This window comes from Balaenoptera borealis (assembly GCF_965194805.1).
Source record: "Balaenoptera borealis genome assembly, chromosome: 3".
Taxonomy (NCBI): Eukaryota; Metazoa; Chordata; class Mammalia; order Artiodactyla; family Balaenopteridae; genus Balaenoptera; species Balaenoptera borealis.
Window position 1 is genome coordinate 38,935,131 of NC_138866.1, and position 25,358 is coordinate 38,960,488.

General features: G+C 40.1%; 1 protein-coding gene and 1 long non-coding RNA gene across 7 annotated transcripts in view; one reads left to right on the forward strand and one right to left on the reverse strand.

Annotated features, from left to right (window-relative positions):
• Positions 1-25,358, forward strand: part of LOC309626206 — a 1,050,100-nt gene that overhangs the window by 540,538 nt on the left and 484,204 nt on the right. The window lies entirely within an intron of this gene.
• The window catches only part of SYT16 (synaptotagmin 16), a 263,020-nt gene that overhangs the window by 14,016 nt on the left and 223,646 nt on the right, over positions 1-25,358 (reverse strand). For 4 of the 6 annotated variants that reach the window (XM_082386528.1, XM_082386533.1, XM_082386531.1 and 1 more), the window contains 3 exons: positions 22,880-23,320; positions 19,379-19,568; positions 12,255-12,344 (listed from right to left, as the gene is read on the reverse strand). In XM_082386528.1, the coding sequence (XP_082242654.1) occupies positions 12,255-12,344; positions 19,379-19,568; positions 22,880-23,320 (721 nt within the window). The remainder of the gene's footprint in view (positions 1-12,254; positions 12,345-19,378; positions 19,569-22,879; positions 23,321-25,358) is intronic. The other 2 variants (XM_082386529.1, XM_082386532.1) reach the window with 1 other exon arrangement.

Sequence of the window (25,358 nt, forward strand, 5' to 3'; positions counted from 1 at the left end):
GTTTTCAAACTTGCAAAATGGAGCTAAACCCCTCATTTTATAACTCCTGCACTAGAATGCCATGAGATGGTGACTAGCATCATAGGTTTAGTCATTTATAGAAAGTAAGTACTAACATAGTCTATTACTTTTACTAAAATTCCTGAATGGATAATTACAAAGAAAATTATATCCTAAGAAAATTCTATTTTTGTTAAAATCAATTAATTTATCAATTTCTTGACTTACTCTTAACTACAGTTTTTACCACTAATTTATGTGTCCTATCCTTTAAAAAAAAAATCTACAAGTTCCGGTGTTTCCCAAATTGTATCATTCTGTACATTCTGTTCAATGCAGGCTAAATGCTGATTAGTGTTTACTGCTCACTTTCCCACCTAACAACCAGTCAAACTTTTTAAAGTGTAAACCCAGAGCTCTGTAATTTACTGTTCTCTACAAGAGCATTGTAAGATAGGAAACAAATTACAACCTGCAGTTTTCTTTCTTTGTTGATCTTTTTCTATTCTGGTTTGATATGTTATTTTATGCAGTTATCTGCTGAGAAACACAAGGTGTGAAATTGCACTTCAGGTGTGAAAAACACTTCTCTGTCTCAAAAACAGGGCTCTCCACTCTTCAAACTGCTCTACGGAAAAAGCTGTCAGAAAACCAACAATGGGGGAGTGAACTTGTGTTTCCGCAGCTGTACAGCTACACAATTCCTGTAGGAAAAGTTCAATCCAGTCACCAAACTGGTCTGGCAATTCTGCTACCAGTTATGGCAGTGAAAATTGAATCAATCTTGCAGACAAAGACCTGCTCATTTCACAAAGAGAGCAATTTCCAGCTTTATCCTGTCAGAAGATCATTTTCTAATTATGAGAAAGGCTACTTACTCCCAAACCACCATAAATGAAGCTGAATTGTACGTGTATGACAATAGGGAGAAATAATAATTTTATAAACAATCCAGTCTGAGGACACCTGACCAGAAGAAGAGAAATGTTGCTCATCATTCCAGGTCAAAAGGGAACCTTTTATTGGCTGTAATAATGTGCTTACTTCTTAGTGACCCAGGGCTGTGCCCAGAAAATTCTACTTGTGAGGAATAGTGGGGAGTAAGGCTGGGGTCTTTTGGGGTTCAATGACTTAATCTGATGAGCACCAGTCAGAATGGAAGAAAAAGAGTCAAGTAAATGTGCAACTTAAGTGAGCTCTGCTTTAATTTTTGGAATTGATAATACTTGCTGCAGAGCACCACCAAGCAGTATTTTTTTTTTATTCAAACAGAAAGTCACAAAAATTATAATCATCCTCATCAGTTCACTCAGTCCCATGTAATTAATTTATTTTTCATCTTGATTTTTTGTTAGCACTTTTATGAATTCATCAGTTTTCCATTAGAGTTCTGAAAATGCTTATTCATTCAGTTCAGCAGTATAGTCAGTTACCAGAAACCTGTACTTGTCAGAGTCTTTTCCATGAATTCCTTGAAGATGAAACCCTTTTATAGGAACAGTTTTGCAAAAGCATCAGAGTACACCCAGAACTGTCCGTAAATGACAAAAGACTTAAAAATGACCACGGTTAAAGATTTGATGAAAGTTCATAATAATGCAATTGACAAGGAAATTTAGTTATTTCTGAGATATACATTTTAAAGTATTAACTAGAATTATGACTTATAACATTATACCAGAACATATAAGATTTTCAGAAATTTCATGTAATGTCTGAAACATTTATATTAACATATTTCCATACAAATAACCCAAAGAAAGTTTAGTATTAGTTGTGTTTTTTGTTTGTTTGTTTTTTTATACTGCAGGTTCTTATTAGTCATCAATTTTATACACATCAGTGTATATATGTCAATCCCAATCGCCCAATTCAGCACACCACCATCCCCACCCCACCGTGGTTTTCCCCCCTTGGTGTCCATATGTTTGTTCTCTACATCTGTGTCTCAACTTCTGCCTGGCAAACCGGTTCATCTGTACCATTTTTCTAGGTTCCACATATATGCATTAATAAAATAAAACAATATTTGTTTTTCTCTTTCTAACTTACTTCACTCTGTATGACAGTCTCTACATCCATCCATGTCTCATCAAATGACTCAATTTCGTTCCATTTTATGGCTGAGTAATATTCTATTGTATATATGTACCACAACTACTTTATCCATTCATCTGTCAATGGGCATTTAGGTTGCTTCCATGACCTGGCTATTGTAAATAGTGCTGCAATGAACATTGGGGTGCATGTGTCTTTTTGAAATATGGTTTTCTCTGGGTATATGCCCAGTAGTGGGATTGCTGGGTCATATGGTAACTCTATTGTTAGTTTTTTAAGGAACCTCCATACTGTTCTCCATAGTGGCTGTATCAATTTACATTCCCACCAACAATGCAAGAGGGTTCCCTTTTCTCCAAACCCTCTCCAGCATTTGTTGTTTATAGATTTTCTGATGAAGCCCATTCTAACTGGTGTCAGGTGATACCTCATTGTAGTTTTGATTTGCATTTCTCTAGTAATTAGTGATGTTGAGCAGCTTTTCATGTGCTTCTTGGCCATCTGTATGTCTTCTTTGGAGAAATGTCTATGTAGGTCTTCTGCCCATTTTTGGATTGGGTTGTTTGCTTTTTTAATATTGAGCTGCATGAGCTGTTTATATATTTTGGAGATTAATCCTATGTCCATTGATTCATTTGCAAATATTTTCTCTCATTCTGAGGGTTGTCTTTTCGTCTTGTTTATGGTTTCCTTCACTGTGCAAAAGCTTTTAAGTTTCATTAAATCCCATTTGTTTATTTTTATTTTTATTTCCATTACTCTAGGAGGTGGATCAAAATAGATACTGCTCTGATTTATGTCAAAGAGTGTTCTTCCTATGTTTTCCTCTAAGAGTATTACAGTGTCCAGTCTTACATTTAGGTCTCGAATCCAGTTTGAGTTTATTTTTGTGTATGGTGTTAGGGAGTGTTCTAATTTCATTCTTTTACATGTAGCTGTCCAGTTTTCCCAGCACCACTTATTGAAGAGACTGTCTTTTCTCCATTGTATATCTTTGCCTCCTTTGTCATAGATTAGTGGACCATAGGTGTGTGGGTTTATCTCTGGGCTTTCTATCTTGATCCATTGATCTATGTTTCTGTTTTTGTGCCAGTACCATACTGTCTTGATTACTGTAGCTTTGTAGTATAGTCTGAAGTCAGGGAGTCTGATTCCTCCAGCTCTGTTTTTTTCCCTCAAGACTGCTTTGGCTATTCGGGGTCTTTTGTGTCTCCATACAAATTTTAAGACTTTTTGTTCTGGTTCTGTAAAAAATGCCATTGGGAATTTGATAGGGATTGCATTGAATCTGTAGATTGCTTTGGGTAGTATGGTCATTTTCACAATATTGATTCTGCCAATCCAAGAACATGGTATATCTCTCCAACTGTTGGTATCATCTTTAATTTCTTTCATCAGTGTCTTATAGTTTTCTGCATACAGGTCTTTTGTCTCTCTAGGTAGGTTTATTCCTAGGTATTTTATTCTTTTTGTTGCAATGGTAAATGGGAGTGTTTCCTTAATTTTTCTTTCAGATTTTTCATCATTACTGGATAGGAATGCAGGAGATTTCTGTGTATTAACTTTGTATCCTGCAACTTTACCAAATTCATTGATTAGCTCTAGTAGTTTTCTGGTGGCATTTTTAGGATTCTCTATGTATAGTATCATGTCGTCTGCAAACAGTGACGGTTTTACTTTTTCTTTTCCAATTTGTATTCCTTTTATTTCTTTTTCTTCTCTGATTGCCGTAGCTAGGACTTCCAAAACTATGTTGAATAATAGTGGTGAGAGTGGACATCCTTGTCTCGTTCCTGACCTTAGAGGAAATGCTTTCAGTTTTTCATCATTGAGAATGATGTTTGCGGTGGGTTTATCGTATATGGCCTTTATTATGTTGAGGTAGGTTCCCTCTATGCCCACTTTCTGGAGAGTTTTTACCAAGAATGGGTGTTGAATTTTGTCAAAAGCTTTTTCTGTATCCATTGAGATAATCATATGGCTTTTACTCTTCTATTTGTTAATATGCTGTATCACATTGATTGATTTGCATATATTGAAAAATCCTTGCATCCCTGGGATAAATCCCACTTGATCGTGGTGTATGATCCTTTTAATGTGCTGTTGGATTCTGTTTGCTAGTATTTTGTTGAGGATTTTTGCATCTATATTCATCAGTGATATTGGTCTGTAATTTTCTTTTTTTGTAGTATCTTTGTCTGGTTTTGGTATCAGGGTGATGGTGGCCTCATAGAATGAGTTTGGGAGTGGTCCTTCCCTTGCAATTTTTTGGAAGAGTTTGAGAAGGATGGGTGTTAGCTCTTCTCTAAATGTTTGACATAATTCACCTGTGAAGCCATCTGGTCCTGGACTTCTGTTTGTTGGAAGATTTTTAATCACAGTTTCAATTTCATTACTTGTGTTTAGTCTGTTCATATTTTCTGTTTCTTCCTGGTTCAGTCTTGGAAGGTTATACCTTTCTAAGAATTTGTCCATTTCTTCCAGGTTGTCCATTTTATTGGCATAGAGTTGCTTGTAGTAGTCTCTTAGGATGCTTTGTATTACTGCGGTGTCTGTTGTAACTTCTCCTTTTTCATTTCTAATTTTATTGATTTGAGTCCTCTCCCTCTTTTTCTTGATCAGTCTGGCTAATAGTTTATCAATTTTGTTTATCTTCTCAAAGAACCAGTGTTTTGTTTTATTGATCTTTGCTATTGTTTTCTTTGTTTCTATTTCATTTATTTCTGCTCTGATCTTTATGGTTTCTTTACTTCTGCTAATTTGGGGTTTTGTTTGTTCTTCTTTCTCTAGTTCCTTTAGGTGTAAGGTTAGATTGTTTATTTGAGATTTTTCTTGTTTCTTGAGGTAGGCTTGTATAGCTATAAACTTTCCTCTTAGAACTGCTTTTGCTGCATCCCATAGGTTTTGGAGCATTGTGCTTTCATTGTCATTTGTCTCTAGGTATTTTTTGATTTCCTCTTTGATTTCTTCACTGATCTCTTAGTTATTTAGTAACGTATTGTGTAGCCTCCATGTGTTTGTGTTTTTTACGTTTTTTTCCCTGTAATTCATTTCTAATCTCATAGCGTTGTGGTCAGAAATGATGCTTGATTTGATTTCAATTTTCTTAAATTTACTGAGGCTTGATTTGTGACCCAAGATGTCATCTATCCTGGAGAATGTTCCATGCACACTTGAGAAGAAAGTTTAATCTGCTGTTTTTGGATGGAATGTCCTATAAATATCAATTAAATCTATCTGGTCTATTGTGTCATTTAAAGCTTCTGTTTCCTTATTTATTTTCATTTTGGATGATCTGTCCATTGGTGTAAATGAGGTGTTAAAGTCCCCCACTATTACTGTGTTACAGTCGATTTCCTCTTTTATAGCTGTTAGCAGTTGCCTTATGTATTGAGGTGCTCCTATGTTGGGTGCATATATATTTATAATTGTTATATCTTCTTCTTGGATTGATCCCTTGATCATTATGTAGTGTCCTTCCTTGTCTCTTGTAACATTCTTTATTTTAAAGTCGATTTTATCTGATATGAGTATTGCTATTCCAGCTTTCTTTTGATTTCCATTTGCATGGAATATCTTTTTCCATCCCCTCACTTTGTCTGTATGTGTCCCTAGGTCTGAAGTGGGTCTCTTGTAGACAGCATATATATGGGTCTTGTTTTTGTATCCATTCAGCAAGCCTGTGTCTTTTGGTTGGAGCATTTAATCCACTCACGTTTAAGGTAATTATCGATATGTATGTTCCTATGACCATTTTCTTAATTGTTTTGAGTTTGTTTTTGTAGGTCCTTTTCTTCTCTTGTGTTTCCCACTTAGGGAAGTTCCTTTAGCATTTGTTGTAGAGCTGGTTTGGTGGTGCTGAATTCTCTTAGCTTTTGCTTGTCTGTAAAGCTTTTGATTTCTCCATCAAATCTAAATGAGATCCTTGCTGGGTAGAGTAATCTTGGTTGTAGGTTCTTCCCTTTCATCACTTTAAGTATATCATGCCACTCCCTTCTGCCTTGTAGAGTTTCTGCTGAGAAATCAGCTGTTAACCTTATGGGAGTTCCCTTGTATGTTATTTGTCGTTTTTCCCTTGCTGCTTTCAGTAATTTTTCTTTTTCCTTAGTTTTTGCCAATTTGATTACTATGTGTCTCGGCGTGTTTCTCCTTGGGTTTATCCTGTATGGGACTCTCTGTGCTTCCTGGACTTGGGTGGCTATTTCCTTTCCCATGTTAGGGAAGTTTTTGACTATAATCTCTTCAAATATTTTCTCTGGTCCTTTCTCTCTCTCTTCTCCTTCTGGGACCCCTATAATGCAAATGTTGTTGCGTTTAATGTTGTCCCAGAGGTCTCTTAGGCTGTCTTCATTTCTTTTCATTCTTTTTTCTTTAGTCTGTTCTGCAGCAGTGAATTCCACCATTCTGTCTTCCAGGTCACTTATCTGTTCTTCTGCCTCAATTATTCTGCTACTGATTCCTTCTAGTGTAGTTTTCCTTTCAGTTATTGTATTGTTCATTTCTGTTAGTTTGTTCTTTAATTCTTCTAGGTCTTTGTTAAACATTTCTTGCATCTTCTCGATATTTGCCTCTATTCTTTTTCTGAGGTCCTGGATCATCTTCACTATCATTATTCTGTATTGTTTTTCTGGAAGGTTGCCTATCTCCACTTCATTTAGTTGTTTTTCTGGGGTTTTAGTTTGTTCCTTCATCTGGTACATAGCCCTCTGCCTTTTCATCTTGTCTATCTTTCTGTGAATGTGTTTTTTGTTCCACAGGCTGCAGGACTGTAGTTCTTCTTGCTTCTGCTGTCTGCCCTCTGGTGGATGACGCTATCTAAGAGACTTGATGGGAGGGACTGGTGGTGGGTAGAGCTGACTGTTGCTCTGGTGGGCAGAGCTCAGTAAAACTTTAATCCAATTGACTGTTGATGGGTGGGGCTGGGTTCCCTCCCTGTTGGTTGTTTAGCCTGAGGCAACCCAACACTGGAGCCTACCTGGGCTCTTTGGTGGGCCTAATGACAGACTCTAGGAGGGCTCACACCAAGGAGTACTTCCCAGAACTTCTGCTGCCAGTGTCCTTGTCCCCACAGTGAGCCACAGCCACCACCACCCCCGCCGCCGGCCTGTGCAGGAGACCCTCCAACACTAGCAGGTAAGTCTGGTTCAGTCTCCCCTGGGGTCAGTGCTCCTTCCCCTGGGTCCTGATGCACACACTACTTTGTGTGTGCCCTCAAAGAGTGGAGTCTCTGTTTCTCCCAGTCCTGTCAAAGTTCTGCAATCAATTCCCACTAGGCTTCAAAGTCTGATTCTCTAGGAATTCCTCCTCCCGTTGCCGGACCCCCAGGTTGGGAAGCCTGACGTGGGGTTCAGAACCCTCACTCCAGTGGATGGACTTCTATGGTATAAATGTTCTCCAGTCTGTGAGTCACCCACACACCAGTTATGGGATTTGATTTTACTGTGATTGCACCCCTCCTACCATCTCATTGTGGCTTCTCCATTGTCTTTGGATGTGGGGTATCTTTCTTGGTGAGTTCCAGTGTCTTCCTGTCGATGATTGTCCAGCAGCTAGTTGTGATTCTGGTGTTCTTGCAAGAGGGAGTGAGAGCACGTCCTTCTACTCTACTATCTTGCTTCCTCCTCCCACTGAGCAGGATTTTATCTTCTGCTGATGATTCAGACACCTCTTGGTGTCAAAACCATCATCAACAGGCTGAATGGGTCACAATCCCTAGATAGTTCTGGATGCTGTTCTTCTGACCCAGCCTGCCAACTGCTCTATGGGTCACTTGTCTCTTTCTCCATAAAGGAAGATAGCACATGCACCAAAAAAATTATGACAGTAAAATATCTCCAATATATCATGGCACAAAAGTATGTCATTTGGGACTCAGAAGTCATTTTTCCAAAGAAACAATATAATACCTAACTATTTAACTAACCACAATAGTTAGTTAAATAGCTCATACAAGACACCTGCTAGTGGGCAGCATGACGGTCTACCAATTGTAATAGACTCAGCCTTGGGGAGGGGTGGGAGTGAGGCACCACGATTCTCTGGGTAAGGGAAAGAATTTGGTCATTTAACCTCCCCTTAGCTTCTAATGTATTCATAATTATAAAATATTTTCAATATACATGAGAGAATAATAGTACACATATCCAAGTATGCAGACTTGTGATATTTAGCATTTGTCGTATTTACTATGGACCTTTTTGCTTTTTGTTTGATTTTTAGGAAATAAAGTGTTATAATTGAAGATCCTTGAGTATCCCTCCTAGATCCTGTTTGGTTTCCTCTATCACTAAAGGTAATTCCTCTCCTGGATTTGTAGCTCATCATCTTCATGTATATTTTTAGCCTTTCACTATATAAATAGCTGTAAATAAAGATATCCAAAATATACTTAACAGTATTCTGCACATTTAAAAAGTATTTAACATTTTACTGTATGTCCTCCCAAAACTTGCCTTTTTTGCATTCAGCATTAAATTTTTTATATTATCTATATTATATACACCTGTGATTCAAGTGCTATAGAGTGTTCCAGGATATTAATAAACCACAATTTATTTATTCATAATCTTATTTAATGGACATTTTAATTGCTTATAATAACCAAGAAGTGAAAAGATTTCAGTGAACATTTTTCTATATTTTACATTGTACCAATATTTGAGAATTTCTCTAATACATACCTAGGAGTAGATTATTGGCTCTTTACAAATTCTAGAGACAAAATCTTGTTATTTTTATTGCTAATATCTTCTCCCTGCCTGTAACTTATCCTTTTCCTCTGTGTAGTAACTTTTGTAGTATAAATGCTTTAAATTTTTGTGGAGTCAGATTTATCAATGTTTTCTTTTTCAGTTGACATATTTTAAAAAATTGTTTAAGAAATCCTACCCAAACCCAACAGTCTTCCACATTTCTCCTATGAGTCTTAAGAGTTTGTTTTCCACATCTGATCTTTAATCCACCGTAAACTGATCTTTGTGTGTGGTATAAAGTAGGGATCTAATTATTTTTTCCTATATGGGAAGCATTATTCATTTAATAGCCCATTATCTCCCAGCTGATTTGTAATATAATGTCGATCAGATATCGTGTCCAGCTTTAGTGTCCTTCCCCTAACTTGATAATACTTATTATCATTTTAGAATATATTTTGATCTGTTCAGAATCCTTCTATCATCTTTTTAAAAGCTATTTTAGTTGTTTTAAGCTCTTGCTTCGTTTAATTGGCTCTTGCATATGAATTTGAGAATCAGTTTGTCAAGCTTTTTTTTTAAAAAGAAAAATACCCCCAAAAAAAAATCTGTGAGGATTTTGATTGGGATCGTACTGGGTATATAGATTAACCTGGGGAAAGCTGTTATTTTCACAATATTGATTATTCTAAACAATGAACATGGTTTATCTAACTATTTAGTTTTCTTTTGTGTCTTTCAAACAGTGTTGTGATTTTTAAAATAATTTTCTTACTCATCTTTTATTAATGTTATCCTTTGGTACCATAGGTACTGTTACTTTTGTAAATATCCATGTGTTAAAACTCCACTTTCTGTCATTGATGTATTAGAAAACAAGTTTGTATTTTTAAAAAATGTTATTAGTTTAAATTTGTACGTTTTCTTGTATTTTTAATGTAGACAATCATATTTTCTACAAATAATGGCAGTTTTGTTTCCTCCTCTCAAGCTTTAAATTTTTATTTCTTTTTCTTATTCTACTGAATTGCCTTGAGTTTCCAGTCTAATGTTGAGTGAGAGTGATGCCAGTGGGAAGCCTTACTTCGTTCTTGACTTTGAGGGGATTTCAGGATTAAGAATGATGGCTAGTGTCTATTTTCTTAAAACACCCACTATCAAGGTTAAGCAAGTTCCCTTCCATACCACAAACTAGTTGTTGATATTTAATACCATTTCTACCTTTCTTAGCTCTTTCCCTTACCAAACATAAAATTACATTCCCCTGAATCTCTTGCAGTAAGATCCCAGTTAAAATCCACTAATGAAAGCGACTTGTATGAGACTGGTAAGTAGAAGGAAAGGGGTGCCACAGCCCTCTAGTCCCAGTTGCAGGCATGTGTACAGGCATTAGCAAGCAGATGGCAAATTAGGGTTCTCACCCATGGTGTTCAAACATCCTTATGAGAATCATCCCTTTCATATGTACACAGCTCAGATCATACTGGCATCTTTCCTGTGATGCCTATACTTCTGAATTTCCTGGCCTTTATCACAAGCCTTCCCATGCTTAAAACCCATAAGAAACAACTTCTGACTCAAAATACATATTTTGTATTTTCCTGACAAAATCTGACTGATATAGTAACTGGTAATCTGAACTGGAATGCTACCAAAATAAAAACACAAGAATGACCACTGGCCTAGAAGTTGGGTGCCAGGTGATGAAGAAACTAATATCAGAGGCTAGAACAATGGAGATCCATAATCAATATTATGTGATAGTAAAGCCACCATCTGCTATAACTTGGAAGGAAGAGCATATGCCTAATGTTTATAGAACTAAGGAAACAGACTGAAAAACAGAATGTTAGAAGTGTGTATTCGTACTACTGGCTTTATTTGGGGAGTGAGGATGAAAAGTAAGCTTGGGAAAGAACTGACCAATGTGCAAGGAAAAAGAGAATCCTGAAATTCAGACCTTTCTGTGGTTGGAAAAGTTCCTTGCTTCCAGACCTCCAAACAGTAAGAGACGGATTTTAAAAGGCTTCAAACAACAAAGGCCCAGTAAACCTTCTTAGGGGAATAATGTGATAGTGACTCAGGTCAAGTATCAAATTAAGGATGTAGGCTTCACACCAGATTTTAGTTGACTGAGCCATGTGACTGAGGTCTGAATAACAGAATATGAGAAGTGGTAAATATCACCTTCAATCACAGCTATAGGCAACCACTCCCCCGTCTCTTCCCCTTCCATGACAACAAAGCAGGTCACATTTTGAATATAATATTATCACCTCATTAAATGGAAAGAACCTGTATGCCTTAGTCACAGCTTAGAGGAGAGTCACCTGCTTTACTTTGGACTGTGATGCAAGGGAGAAAGAAACCTTTGCTGTTGGGGCTTCCCTGGTGGCGCAGTGGTTGAGAATCTGCCTGCTAATGCAGAGGACACAGGTTCGAGACCTGGTCTGGGAAGATCCCACATGCCACGGAGCAACTAGGCCCGTGAGCCACAACTACTGAGCCTGCGCGTCTGGAGCCTGTGCTCCGCAACAAGAGAGGCCGCGATAGTGAGAGGCCCGCGCACCGCGATGAAGAGTGGCCCCCGCTTGCCACAACTAGAGAAAGCCGTCGCACAGAAACGAAGACGCAACACAGCCAAAATAAATAAATAAATAAATAAATGAACCTTATAAAAAAAAAAAAAAAAAAAAGAAACCTTTGCTGTTAAGCCACGAACTTTGCACAATTTGTCATTGCATCATAGCCTAGCCTATACGCATACACCTTCTATTATTCTTCTGCTTTGAGTTATTTTTATCAATAATGGATAGTGCATTTTATCAAGAGCTTCTTTTGCAACTATTGACATGATCAGGTTTTCTCATAAATCAATTGGTATATGAACTGCACTAGATTTTCCTAATATTAAGTCATTCTTGCATTCCTGAAGTAAGCCCAATTTGTTGGTAATTAGTATTTCTTTTTCTTATACATTGTGAGGCTATGTGGGCCCAATATAAACTGCAGTATAAGTGAGAGTATGTGAGGAGGGGGACAGGGAGAGATTGGGAGGAAGAGAAATATTAATCTAATGTTATATCTACCTTTTACATAGCAGTCTTAGTCCCTTTACATTTATTATGATCACTGATATATTTTGATTTATTTATATTGTTTTGGTTTGTGCTATCTACTCTGCATTTTCTAGGCTTTTAAATCTCTCTTTCTGCTTTCTATTGGATTAACTGAATTTTCTTTATTCTAATTTAGCCTCTCTACTGGTTTGAAAGTTGGAAGTGTTAACATGTACACTTGACTTAATGTCTAAAATGAATCAATACCTCTACCCTCTTTTTAAGCAACATAAGTACCTTAGAATTCTCTGATTTCCATCTCCCCTTCGCATCCTTCATGTTATTCCTGCCTGGAATTTCATTTCTACGTTTTTGTTGTAGTCCCAACATTAGGCATGTTTCCTTCTATTGCTGTTTCTGCTTTACACAATTTATACATGCTTACCTTTACCTACATGTTGATCTGTTTTGTTCTTGTTGTTCATTTTCCTTTCTTGCACTTCACTACTTCCTTCTAAGTTCGATTTCCTTCTCCCTGAAATAACATCAGTTAGTAGCTCTTCCACTGATAAACCCTTCCAAACTTTGTGAAAAAGATCTTTATTCTTCCTTCACTCGAAAAGAATAGTAAGTTGAGAGTATTTTTTTCTCTTTGATGATATTCTCCCCTTGTCCTCAGCCTTCTATTGTTGCTGTGAATAAGCCTGTCCTCAGCCTTCTATCGTTGCTGTGAATAAGCCTGTCCTCCGTCTGACTGTCATTCTTCTGCAGAAAGCTGTGTTTTTTTTTTAAAAGCAGCATTATTGAGATATAACTCACATACCATGGTACCTGTATTTTCTCTCCTGTTGCTTTTCAGATTTTCTAACTTTAATATTGTTGTGAGAATTAATGAGATGATGTAAGTATAGGAATATCCCATATGCAATCAATAAGTTATTGCCACATACAAATCTTCATATGAATTGGCCTTAATTCTAAGCACATAATGGCTATTAGTAAGTACTCACTATACTTAGCTTTAAAAGAAGGTGGTATGTCCTATATCTGTTCATTTCCATGTAGTCCTTTTTTCCCCGCCTTTCATCTGTAGAGTGTAACCCCCTGCATCCCACTTGTTCTTCACACTAAACCCGAGCCAGCTTGATTTGCTTTTTTGTTTTTCCTTCCTCTAGTCTCTGCTATTGTGAGTACCTAACAAGGTTAATATGCTGCTGCTGTAAGTATTATCATTTGGGATGTAATTATCACACGTGGCTAATCATGCACATGCTGAGAGGCTGGGGAACTTGTTGTTTTTAACTTAACTGGAGGGGACATCTTAATGATAGTTTTTGACAAGGACCATTATATGGGTGTATATATACACAGTGCAGTAATGCATTGTAGAAGGACTGAGAAAGAGAATCTGCCAACAGAACAGATAACATTTTTTTTTAAAAACGTAGACTTGTATCAGTAATATTAACTAGTTAACCTTATTTAATAGGGAAAGAAATTAAATTCAGAGAGGTTAAATCAAATGTCGAGGCCACACAGTAACTGGGTGGCAAGCCCAGGAAAAGAACAGAACAGAGCTGCTAAATTGTTAGTGAATTGCTTTCCCATGAAGCCAAATTCAAAAGATAATCAAATGTTTCTAATTCTCAATGGTAACTTTTTCAAAAGCTTCTGTAAATGTGTATCAGCAATGGAATATTACTCAGCCATAAAAAGGAACTAAACTGAGTTATTTGTAGTGAGGTGGATGGCCCTAGAGACTGTCATACAGAGTGAAGTAACTCAGAAAGAGAAAAACAAATACCGTATGCTAACACATATATATATGGAATCTAAAAAAGAAAAAAAAGAAAAAGAAAATGGTCAGAAGAACCTAGGGGTAAGACGGGAATAAAGATGCAGACCTACTAGAGAATGGACTTGAGGATACGGGGAGGGGGAAGAGTAAGCTGGGACAAAGTGAGAGAGTGGCATGGACATATATATACTACCAAATGTAAAATAGATAGCTAGTGGGAAGCAGCTGCATAGCACAGGGAGATCAGCTCGATGCTTTGTGACCACATAGAGGGGTGGGATAGGGAGGGTGGGATAGGGAGGGTGGGAGGTAGGGAGATGCAAGAGGGAAGAGATATGGGGACATATGTATATGTATAACTGATGCACTTTGTTATAAAGCAGAAACTGATACACCATTATAAAGCAATTATACTCTAATAAAGATGTTAAAAAATAAAAAAAATAAAAAAAAATAAAAAAGAAATCATAAAGATCAGATCACAAATAAATGAAAAAAAAAAAAAAAAAGTCTACCAGGATTTCAGATGTCTAGCAGGCACAATAAGAGGCTTTTTCACCTGGGCCATCTGCCATGTACAGATGTGGAGACTATCCCTTGCCATCGGATTTGTAGACTAGCCTGTACCATCTTAACAGCAATAATGACAACACTGACCACATGTACTAAGTGAGATTTTACCTTGAAAGTGCCTGGAATGGCTCTTGGCACACTGTTACCTGACTTGAGCTAAGATTAGTTCATTTTGTTAACTTGCTTATATATTGTTTCTGAATAGGTTCTATGGAATAGTTTCAGTAATTTTCAAATAGCCTATTTTATCTTCCCTAGCCCTCCTAGGATTTGAAATATATATATACATATTTAAATTTTTATAATACGGGCATTTTCACCAGAATGAAAGGAATGAAGGAAGGAAGAAAGGGAGGGAGGGAGGGAGGGAGGTATAAAAACCTACCTACCTTTCTATCTATCTATCTGTCTGATGAATAGAGAAAAGGTTAAAGTTAGAAATAAAGAAATGCCCAACCACATACTTTGTCTTGGGATGGATGTGGTTTATGGAGGATGCTACAGAAGATGCCTGCAGGTTCATTTGCTTGGTACCCTGTCTATTCCATCCAAATCTGAGTCAAGGGAATAAGGTCGGAACTTGAGATGTCATAATTTTAAAAAAAAAAATGTAATGCCCACCACAGTAGCCCCTATCAATGGCTAGACTCTTGTTTTATTTTTATCTACCTGGCCCAGCTGAACTATTCCAGACCAGACCAGATTTTCATGCACAATATTTTATAACAGATTTTCAAATATGCTGAAAATTCAAAATAATTATACAGTGGATACCCATATACCCATCATCTAGATTCTTCAATTGTTATATTTTTCTCCATTTATGCTATGGACTGAATGTATGTATCCTCCCAAAATTCATATGTTGAAGCCCTAATCCCCGATGTGATGCTATTTGAATGTGGGATCTTTGGGAGATAATTAGATCATGAGGGTGGAGCCCTCATGAATGGGATTAGTGCCCTTATAAGAAGAGACATGAGAGATATGTTTTCTGTCTCCGCCATGTGAAGATACAGCAAGAAGATGTCTGTCTACAAACCAGGAAGAGGGTTCTCATCAGGAACCAAATCAGCTGATAACCTTAATCTTGAACTTCCCAGCCTCCAGAACTGTGAGAAGTAAATTTCTGTTGTCTAAGCCACCCAACCTATGGTATTTCTGTCATGGTAGCCTGAGCTAACAGCGTTTGCTTTTTCACATATCTATGCATCTATCTATCCATCAATCCATCACAGCTGTAGCCATCATTGTTCTTTACCCCTAAACATTTCAGCATGTGTTTCATTAACTAGAGTTCAATAATTTATGGCTCTTTTCTATTATAAGGTAAAATTTACATGCAGTGAAATGCACAAAGCCTAGTACAATTCAGTAAGTTTTAACAAATGCAAACATCCATTTAACCCACACCCCTATCAAAATATAGAATATGTCCATCACCCCAGAATATTCCCTCATGTTCATGCCCAGTCCATCTTGATACCAATACCAATCCTGAAGCAACCACTCCTCTTCTGCTTTTCTTCACTATATGTAAATAAGTTTTGCCTGTTTTAGAACTTCATATAAATGGAATCGTACAGTAGGTACTCAGTGTGATTTTGAGATTCCTCCATGTTGTTGAATGCCTCCGTTAATTTCGTTCCTTCTATATTGCTGAATAGTATTCCACTGTGGAAATATATCTTAATTTGTTTATTCATTCATGAGGACATAAGGGCTCTTTGCAATTTTTCCATATTATGAGTAAAGCTGCTACAAACATTCTTGTTCCTGTTTTTTTTTTTTTAAACTTATGGGTAAATGCCTAAGAATGGAACTGCTGGATTTTCAGTGCATGTTTACCTATATAAGAAACTACCAAGCCTCTTCCCAAAGCTGTTATTCCATTTTACACAACCCCTAAGAATGTATTCTCCACAAACTCACCAATACTTGAGGGAATCTGTCTTTTTAGTTTTAACCATTCTGGGGTGGGGGGGTGGGGGGGGCGGGGCAAGGTGTGGTAGAGACTCATCTCTAGGAATGCTCCCACCAGCTCCTGCCCATCGGAGCAAAACCTGCCTTTCACTGAGACTTCTCCCGCAAGGATTTGCCTCAGAAATCTCGGGAGGGGAGCTTACATCTCATTGGTTTATTTCTTCTAAGACCCTAAAAGAGAAGAGGAACTCCATCTATTATTTGTCCACCTCTCCTCTATCTTGCTTAGAAAGAAAAGTTTAAAATACCAGAATAGTCATCTAGCTGGATCAAGTTGGCAAGTTCACAGTTATCTTTTGGTTCATGATATATTTTGATGCAAAAGATTCTCACTTCTAAATCCCAGCCTTTGTCTCTTTCCATCAAGATTGAGCACCTTCAATATTCTAGAGAGGAGAAGTCCCCACTCCACAGGCTCAACCTCTTTTCCTTTGGGCTTCCCTAAGAACCATTCTTCACATTATCATAGCCAGCCTGCAAGGCAAGATTGATGTCCCCTTTCTGCAGAGGAGGTCACCGCCTCTGAGCTGAGTGTCTCAAGCACAGGATTTGTGACCCTCACACACGTTTCTACCAGTGACTTTCCCCTGGCAGGCAGCTCCCTTGGGGTGCACTCTGACACAGGGCTCTGAGGCTCCGCCTGCCCTCCTTCCACCTTCACCAGGGAGATGAGTGCACTTCGCCGTCTCCCTCCTCCACTCCCCACTCCAGGCCTATTCATCTTCCAGCTTGCATCCTCTCCCCTTCACACCCTCTTTCTTCCAATGCTGCTCAGTTACCTCATAAAACTATTGTTCCCTCATCCTTTCTCTCTCTCATTCTCTTCCATATGGGAACTAAAATTGTATCCTAAGCCTTCCTGATGACTGCCAAAGTCCTGCTAGTGGTGTAAGGAAGTGAGACATAATGAAGGACCAATGTCGTCAACATCTCAAGCCCTTGAAAGTACCAAGAGGTCCCTTTCAGAATCTCCACAAAAGAACCTTCTACTTTCTCAACCCCTCCTAATTAAACTGGCTTTTCCTCAAGTACCAGCATTCTATGTAAACAAAAAACTTTTGTCTTCACTATTGGGTTTCTGCTTTAATTAATAGCATCACAGCAACACTGTCTTCTATTACTTTGGTCGCAAAGATACAGCATGTCAGTTACATTTGTCAGTTAAACTGTAGCACTATTCTATGAAAAATCATGTAAATGCCAAACTGACTTAAACTTCTGGAATGAAATCAGTTTCAAAATGAGGACTTGCTTTTTTTCCTACTCAGTTTTAAATATGTTATAAGCGTTTCCTCTTTGGCATATTTTCTTTTATATAGAAATGCATGAAGTTTCACGAGCACCATTCTCAACATCACAGCTTTATATGTAGTATCCTTACCTAGAAAGTATATATTATTATGATCCCATTTTACAGATGAGGAAACTGAGAGTCGAAAAAGTTTAATAACTCACACTTAGTAAGTGACAAAGACCTTAGATTGGCACACTCCAGTTGATGCTTTCTTAGCCACCATGCTGTCCTTCTCCCCTGTATCGCCTGGGACGACCCAGCATGCAAATTAAAGCCTCCCAGCATGGACTGGAATAGGCCATGATTGTGTGATCCACCTCCGCATCATTCTCTGCAGCTGCACCATGTTCTTCCCTGAAAAATTTTCAGATCTCACCAAATCTCAGGAAGACAGGGAAAGAGATCAGAAAAGGCTCTGCAGGGAAAGCAGTAAATCCAGAGTTTTTTGTTTTTTTTTTTAAAGCTGTATCTGGAAAAAAGAGTCTAGCCATACAATTAATAATCAACACCTATTATGGATTTTAAATAGCTCTTACCTGGTTCTGAGCGTCGATACAGAATATGGCCTATGCCTCTGGTCTCTTCGGTTCTCCAGAGTGCTGGGCTTTCCTTACTAACTTGCTCTAATGCCTTTAACACAGACTGACTAACAAGATACTATTGAACAGAGACATTGTGGGCGGCAGCACAGTTAAAGACTAAAAGGAGTGAGAGCCCAGATTTGGTTGTAGGAGCTGACCTTTTTCTACCAGCTCAGCTGGCTCTTCATCTGATGCTGACATGTGAGGCTGGAGTCCATTGCCTCTTGCAGCCTATCATGTTGTTACTGACTTCGTCCTTATTTCAGTAAGTTTTGGCTGCCTGTGGTGGACACCCTCACTTACACTCCACTCTACCCACTTCTATTTTACGTTCTTGGACTCAAAAGGCTGGAATTTCAACAGCATTTTCCAGACTCTCTTGCAGCTAGAATTCTAGATATAAATTAGATTCCTCAAATTAGATATGGTTGCATGAGAGCCAGAAGGCAGAAGTGAGGCAGAAACCATCTTCCCACCCTTTCTTAAGCTGTTTCTGCTGATAAGCAAGATCATTAAAGATGAGCTGATTTTTTAGCAGCATTATTCCAAGGTTCAATCTCCAGCTTCCTGGGTATTGAGAGGCAATTTGGCGGCAGCAGCTGCAGCATCTTTATTCTGGCTTCCTGAGCCCTGGACAGCAGCTGTGGGAGTATGTCTTGAGCTGCTCTTTCCAGGGGTGACCTCAGAAGCTGCCCTGGTGAGTCAGGCCTGGATTGCCCCACATCTTCCTGCTCCACCTCCTCCACCATCAACCACATAACCACTCACATTTCTTGAACGCTCACTATGTGTCAGGCACTGAATGTTCTACATAAATCATTTTATTTAAACCCCAAAACCACCCATGAGAAAGGTACTATTAATATTCCTTTGTTCCAGATGAGTCTGCTGAGGTTCAGAAAAGAGAGGTAAATTGTATAGGATCAGAGCAAAGCTAGCAGGTAAATGAGTAGAGCTGGAATTAGATCCCAGAACTGCCTGGATCCAAAGACTGAGCTCTGTCTCTTTAAACGTATTTGAGGACCTGGGACCTATTAGCAGATTTCAATTGTTCATACATGTTATGTTGCTGAAAAGACATCATTCTTTTTCCCCTTTGACGATCTACACGTAGAAGCCAGCCTATTTTGTATCAAGATGCATCCAGATATCGAAGAAGGCTTCAATCTAATTAAACAGAAAGGCATTTGAAAAAGCCAGAGGTATCACTTGGTAAAAACGTGTCTAAGTCACAACAAGATCATTTTTATTGTAAAAGTTAGAGAATTGAGATGAAAGCAGACACAGCCTCCTTCCTGCCTCTGGGAGGACCAGAGCTGGGGGTACAGGCATGAACTTACCAGGCACTCTGTTAACCGCGAGGTTTCGGAAATGGCTGCCTTTGATCATCTCCACGGACAATCGCCCCGTTGTGGCATTGTATGACAGCCCCACCAACAGCTCTGGCGCCCCTCCATGCGACAGCGACTGCGTGGATGAAGCACTGTCACTGTGAGAAACTGCAGATGGGCTGAGCGGAGACTCTCCACTCTGGAGGAGAAGAACAACAAAGGATCCATTGGCCCCACTGCACTCCTCTCCCTTACAGAAAGCCGATATTATGTTTGGTGAAACTGTGGCCCAGGCTCCACTGCTGCCAAAGATGACTAATGGCGCACTCGGTATGAATGATAATAGGGCCTGGGGAGCACAGTTTTGGATGGGATCCCCTGCATTATTAGCAGACATATTTGTTTCAAGAGCTGTCTCCATTCACTCTTTCCTCTCTAAAGACAAAACGGACAAAGATGTTATTACTAGTGTAAATCAAACCCTGGAAGATACATGGAGAGCTAACAGCACACTTAATATAGACCCAAATTTCTATGAGTCTATATTAGACCCATATGGAACCCGTCCACTCCAGGCATGACTTCTGCTTCTATTCTCTGCAGCCTCTTGAGGAATGTAGCAATATGGGAGGCATTTTGTCTTCACCAGAAAAGAAATGACCACTGGCCGTCTACCACCCCATAGAACATTTGGCCCCTGGTTCTGCTTTTTCAGGTTGTCAGGACTATGGCAGATGCTACATTTTTTCTTCCTAAGGAGATGAATTACATTGAACGAGAACACTTTTACAACTGTTTAGTGAGGAAGCTGACACATGGCCTGTGCATCTTAGAGACCTTGCAGGTACCAGGGGAGCCCAGGGGGGCCCACACTTTGTGTCATGTATTCATGCATGTGCTTCTCTAAAGCACCCACCTCTATGCACCAGACACATTGGGAGGAGGAAAGCAAAGTAGATCAGGACGTTGACACTCGCTCAAGGAGCATGAGTGGGAGTGGACCCTGAGGGGCAGGCCAGCCAGCCTCCCAGACCCACAACTGCTCCGACCTTTCTTCTCAACATCTGCAATCGTTTCCTAAAACTTCTTATCAGGAACCCCAATAAATAAATGCATTGAAAGAAATTAAATATTCTTCACATCTTAGGAAACTACCCAGTCTACCAAGCCATGGACATCCCTGTAGAGCCCATGGAGGCGTTCATGGAACACAATTTGTAAACTACAGGGCGAGGTGGTTTTGATAGATGCCTTATAGCCCCTGCTGTCTGGATGGTGATAACCCAACAATGAAATATTTGCCCAGTTTGGGGTGAGGGCCACCCCCTCCCCTGGGCTTGTGCAGAAGTGTCCACTGTGGCACCTGTCACTGCACAGCTTGCCTCTCGCATCAAATTCTCAACCTTAGGGACTTCCCTGGTGGCGCAGTGCTTGAGGGCCCTCCTGCCAATGCAGGGGACGTGGGTTTGAGCCCTGGTCCGGGAGGATCCCACATGCCACGGAGCAACTGGGCCCGTGAGTCACAACTGCTGAGCCTGCGCTCTGGGCCCGCGAGCCGCAGCTGCTGAGCCCACGTGCCACGACTGCCGGGGTCCACGCGCCTGGAGCCCGTGCTCTGCAATGGGAGAGGCCACCGCAACGAGAGGCCTGCGCACCACAGAGAAGGGTAGCCCCCGCTCGCCGCAACTGGAGAAGGCCCGCGCGCAGCAACGAAGACCCAATGCAGCCAAAAATAAATAAATAATTGAGGGAAATCTATAAAATACTTTAAAAATAGCAAAATGACAAACAAATCCAAAAAAAAAAAAAATTCTCAACCGTAAAAATCCCTCAGTCCACAGGGCATAGCCCAGTGTGTAGCTCATAATCATGCTCAACAAATAACTGGTGAATGGGAGAATTTTTACCTTCAAGGTTCTTTCACACTGGCTCATTTCCCCCACTCAACTCTGTGCCCCCAGCACAGGGCCCAGGGCCTGGCACAGAGAAACAAGGGTGTAATAATACCTATCCCTATGCTTTATGGTGCAGGATTCCTCTGACCTCCTGTGGCTTCTGTTTCCCAGGATTTCAGAAACACTCTACTCAGAGCTTAAGAAAAAAGGGGGATTTGAACAGAGATGAGACATGATCTGGCTTATGTTTTAAAAGGCTCCTTCTGGCCCCCGTGTTGGGAATAGTCTATAGAGGGCAAAGGTGGAAGCAGGGAGATGACTAGGAGGCCATTTCAGTAATCCAGTCGAGAGTCAGGCTCTGGTTAGATTTTCAAGATAGAGCCAGTAGGATTTCAGGTGGAAAGGAGAGAAGTCACAAGTGACTTTTAAGATTTTTGACCTGAGCAATTAAAGGCATGAGATTGCCTTTAACCGAGATGGGAAGACTGCAGGTAAAATAGATTTAGTGAGGCAAAAATCAGGATTTCGAGTCTGGAGATATGAGTTTTGAGACATCTATTAAAAATGTAAGTGGCTGGATGTCCCATGAGCGCACTCTGGACTTTCTGGCTCCTTTCCCCTTCCTCAGACAAGTCACGCTCCTTCCCACCGCCTGATGTCTGCGTATGCCAGCCCCTCTGTCTGGAGTCCTTGTCCTCCACATGGCACCCAGTCTGGCTCCCTCGATTCCTTGAGTCCTCTTGTATCACCACCTGAAAGATACTTTCTCTGACCCTCTAAAGCAGCAGCAGCCTCTGCCTCTCTCTCTTTGCCTACCCCAGTTTGTCTTTTGCCGCCCTCCTCCACCAGATTGTACGCTCCGTGAGGGCATCACCTGTTTTGTTCTTTCCTGCACCCCCTCTACCTATACGGCACCTGACATATAATTGGTACTCAGCAAACATTTTGGGATGGATGACTGATTTGTCCAACAGCCCAAGATAGTTACCCGATCTTTTATGTGCTTTTTAAAAGGAGATCCTCACACTGGATGACATATAACCCACGGGAAGAGAGGGCTACCCATCTTGTAGACATAAAAGCTGTGCTGTATTATTTTGAAACCTGAGGGACACAGAGGACGGGGCGTGTGGGAGAAGCCCAGTCCTATAAATGGAAGGTCTTATAAGTGGCTGGAGTTCAGGGCTTCCTATGCTGCCTAGGCAGGCATACCTGTTAAGGACCTCACCTTGAATGTCCCATCATCTCAGATACATCATGATGCATGCTGGGGTCAGGGCAGGGGGATGGGTGGTAGGACCACTTATCAACTAACGAGAAGGCCAAAAAACCTCTCCCAGTTTCCCCGTTCCCTCCTTCACAATGCTGCTGTCATTTCCCAAAATGGAACACAGGGAACACATCCATCAGGTTATAGAGACTAAGGGCACACACACAAAAAAGAAAACCCATTGTACCGTGAAGTGCAAATCATGTCTCAGAAGGATGAGGAGAGCCAAATGGAAAATTAAATTAAGGTGTTTGAATTCACGGGCTGAATGTACTAAATCAAGGGCTGACAATTCCAGATCCTCAAACGTAGCGCATCATTAGCAGCACCATTTAACATACTCACACTGATATTACTTCTTGGCTCCAGAACCAGAGTCACTTTCATTTCCCCTTCTTGGTGCAGGTGGCTGAGATAGAAGAGCCTCTCGCCCATCATTCTCTCCCAGGTCATCTTGCGGGTGGCGTACAGGCGGAAGCGGACAGCACAAGCAGGCACATCTCTGGGCTCCAGCTTGGCGAAGGTGACTTTCTCCTTGAAGACGGGGTTGGGCCCTCTCTGTATGTTCGTCCTGCCCCTCTGTTTCTTACTGGGCAGCAGCACGACATGCACTTGCCAGGAGCTGATGCCACTTCGGTCCTTATCCGGGAGGCCCTGTGCTCTTACGATGGTCACTGTGAGCTTCTGGCTGGCAGCTCTATATTCAAAGATGACATCCAGGCCACCACATTTTGAGACGGGCTCCGGGACCCCAGATGGCACTTGAAAATTGGTTCCGTCCTGTTCCTGTTGCAGACAGAGGGAAAGATTAGGAATGGAACAATGCCTAATACATCTTGGAAAGATGGTGCCCCTCTGCGCTCCTTCAGAACCTCATTCTTTTGGACTGTTACCATATATCCCTAAACATTAGAAAGATCTGTTTCCTGGTCTCTCTCTCCACTGGACTGTGAATTCTTTGAGGGTACAGCACTGGGCACATGGTAAGCATTCATGAATGCTTTTGGAATGAATGAACAAAGCTTTTATATTTTGCAAAGTGCTTTCCTCTACACTGCCTCTCAAAAAAGCACAACTGACCACTATCATTGAAACCAACTGAGATACTAAGTCTAAAACTAGTCAATTATGCAACTGCCAAAAGGTAACTTCCTCAAGTCCCCAGGAGAAATGGTTCAGCCTGGGCCTGTGCTCTCTGAGCCAGGACCTCCTGCAGATAAGGATCCTAATGGGGGTCACAGACAGGTGATCCTTCAGTAGATTTTCAATCTACGTGGCAGAAAATGTTCAGGGCAGAGCTTCTCAAACATTCGAGTGGACTTGAATCATCTGGGAATTCTGATTCAGTAGGACTGGGGTCAGGCCTGAGATTCTGCATTTCTCAGGCCACAAGGATGTCTCAGCTGGACTCAAATCATTCTTGGAGTAGCAAGTGTTTAGGAAGGTATCTTAAGCCCTGGACACAGAACACCTGGGTTGAAATCATAACTCTACAATTGACTAGCTTTTTGGCCATGGCCAAACAGGCCAGTCTCTCTGCTCCAGCTGAAAAATGAGCATCAAGGTACCTGCTTGATAGAGTGTTGTTGTGAGGTTTTAATAGATGTGGGAAAATACCCGGCTTAGACCAGCCTCCATAGATGTCTATTCCCATCACTGGACTTGTGCTACTTATTTTCAAACACAGCCCCTCATTATGAAATACACTTTTAGACAGCAGTTCACCTCAGCCAGTCAGATCCAATGACCTCCCTGAGAAAACTGAGCTGAACTACATTTACTTTACTATAATGAACCACCCTCTAACAAACTATTACTAATATCAACATAATTTGATTTTTTCCTCTGAAGGCATGCCTCTTACTCATAACTAAACTTTGGTTTGATTCTTACTGTAAATCAGAAGCAGTTCTTCTTTATGTAATTGAACACCAACTTTGCTAATTCAAAGAACTCTTTATTTTTATAAATATAATGATACACTTCAAAAATGCATGTTCATCAATGAAACTTTCCCACAGATCTAGGTGAAAGTGCGAGGTTCTGGAATGAGACATGCTTAGGAATCCCAGGTCTATCACTTACAACCTTTAGGACATCGGGCAAATTATTTAATCCTTCTCACTTTCTGTTTTCCTCAACAGCAAAAGGGGGATGATAGCTACTTTATAAGGTTGTTGTGAAAATTAAAGGACTTGACACATAGTAGACATCTAATAATTGCCCTCTCTCTTAAGATTCACATTAGTCTACCAAGAAAATTTAGGCTTCTTGCAAAATAAGGGAAGCTTTTTACATCCTTTCCTCTGAGCATGCATTCATGTGTGAGTGTTTCTATTCAGAGGTACCTAGTTTCAAGTGATAAAAGTGGTTGCTATAGAGACTTCTGAATACAACTGACTAGTGTAGATATAATATTAGAAGCAAGTCTCCAAGGAGTTAGGCCAACTCAAAAATCAAGTCACAGTCTTCCGTTAAAACTCCCATCTATTTTAGCCTACCTTCGGTCATCTCTATATTGCTTGCTGGACCATAAGTAATAAAAGCTAACATCCACTAAGCCCTCCCTTATGCCAGGTACCACACTAAACCCTTTATGGACAGTAAAAGCCCACTCTTATGCACTTCAGAACTTCTTGGCCTCCCCTCCTGTTTCATTTTCCCCTACAGGCTGTCTGGGCTCTAAGTGGCTTCTGCCTGGCACAATCCAACAAAGTCTTGCCTCCCTCCCATGCAAGGTAACTCTCAGCTCCCGCCACAGGCCTCTCCTTTGATGTCAAGGCTTGGAAATTTACAGAATCCTGCTTGGCACTCATGTATATGA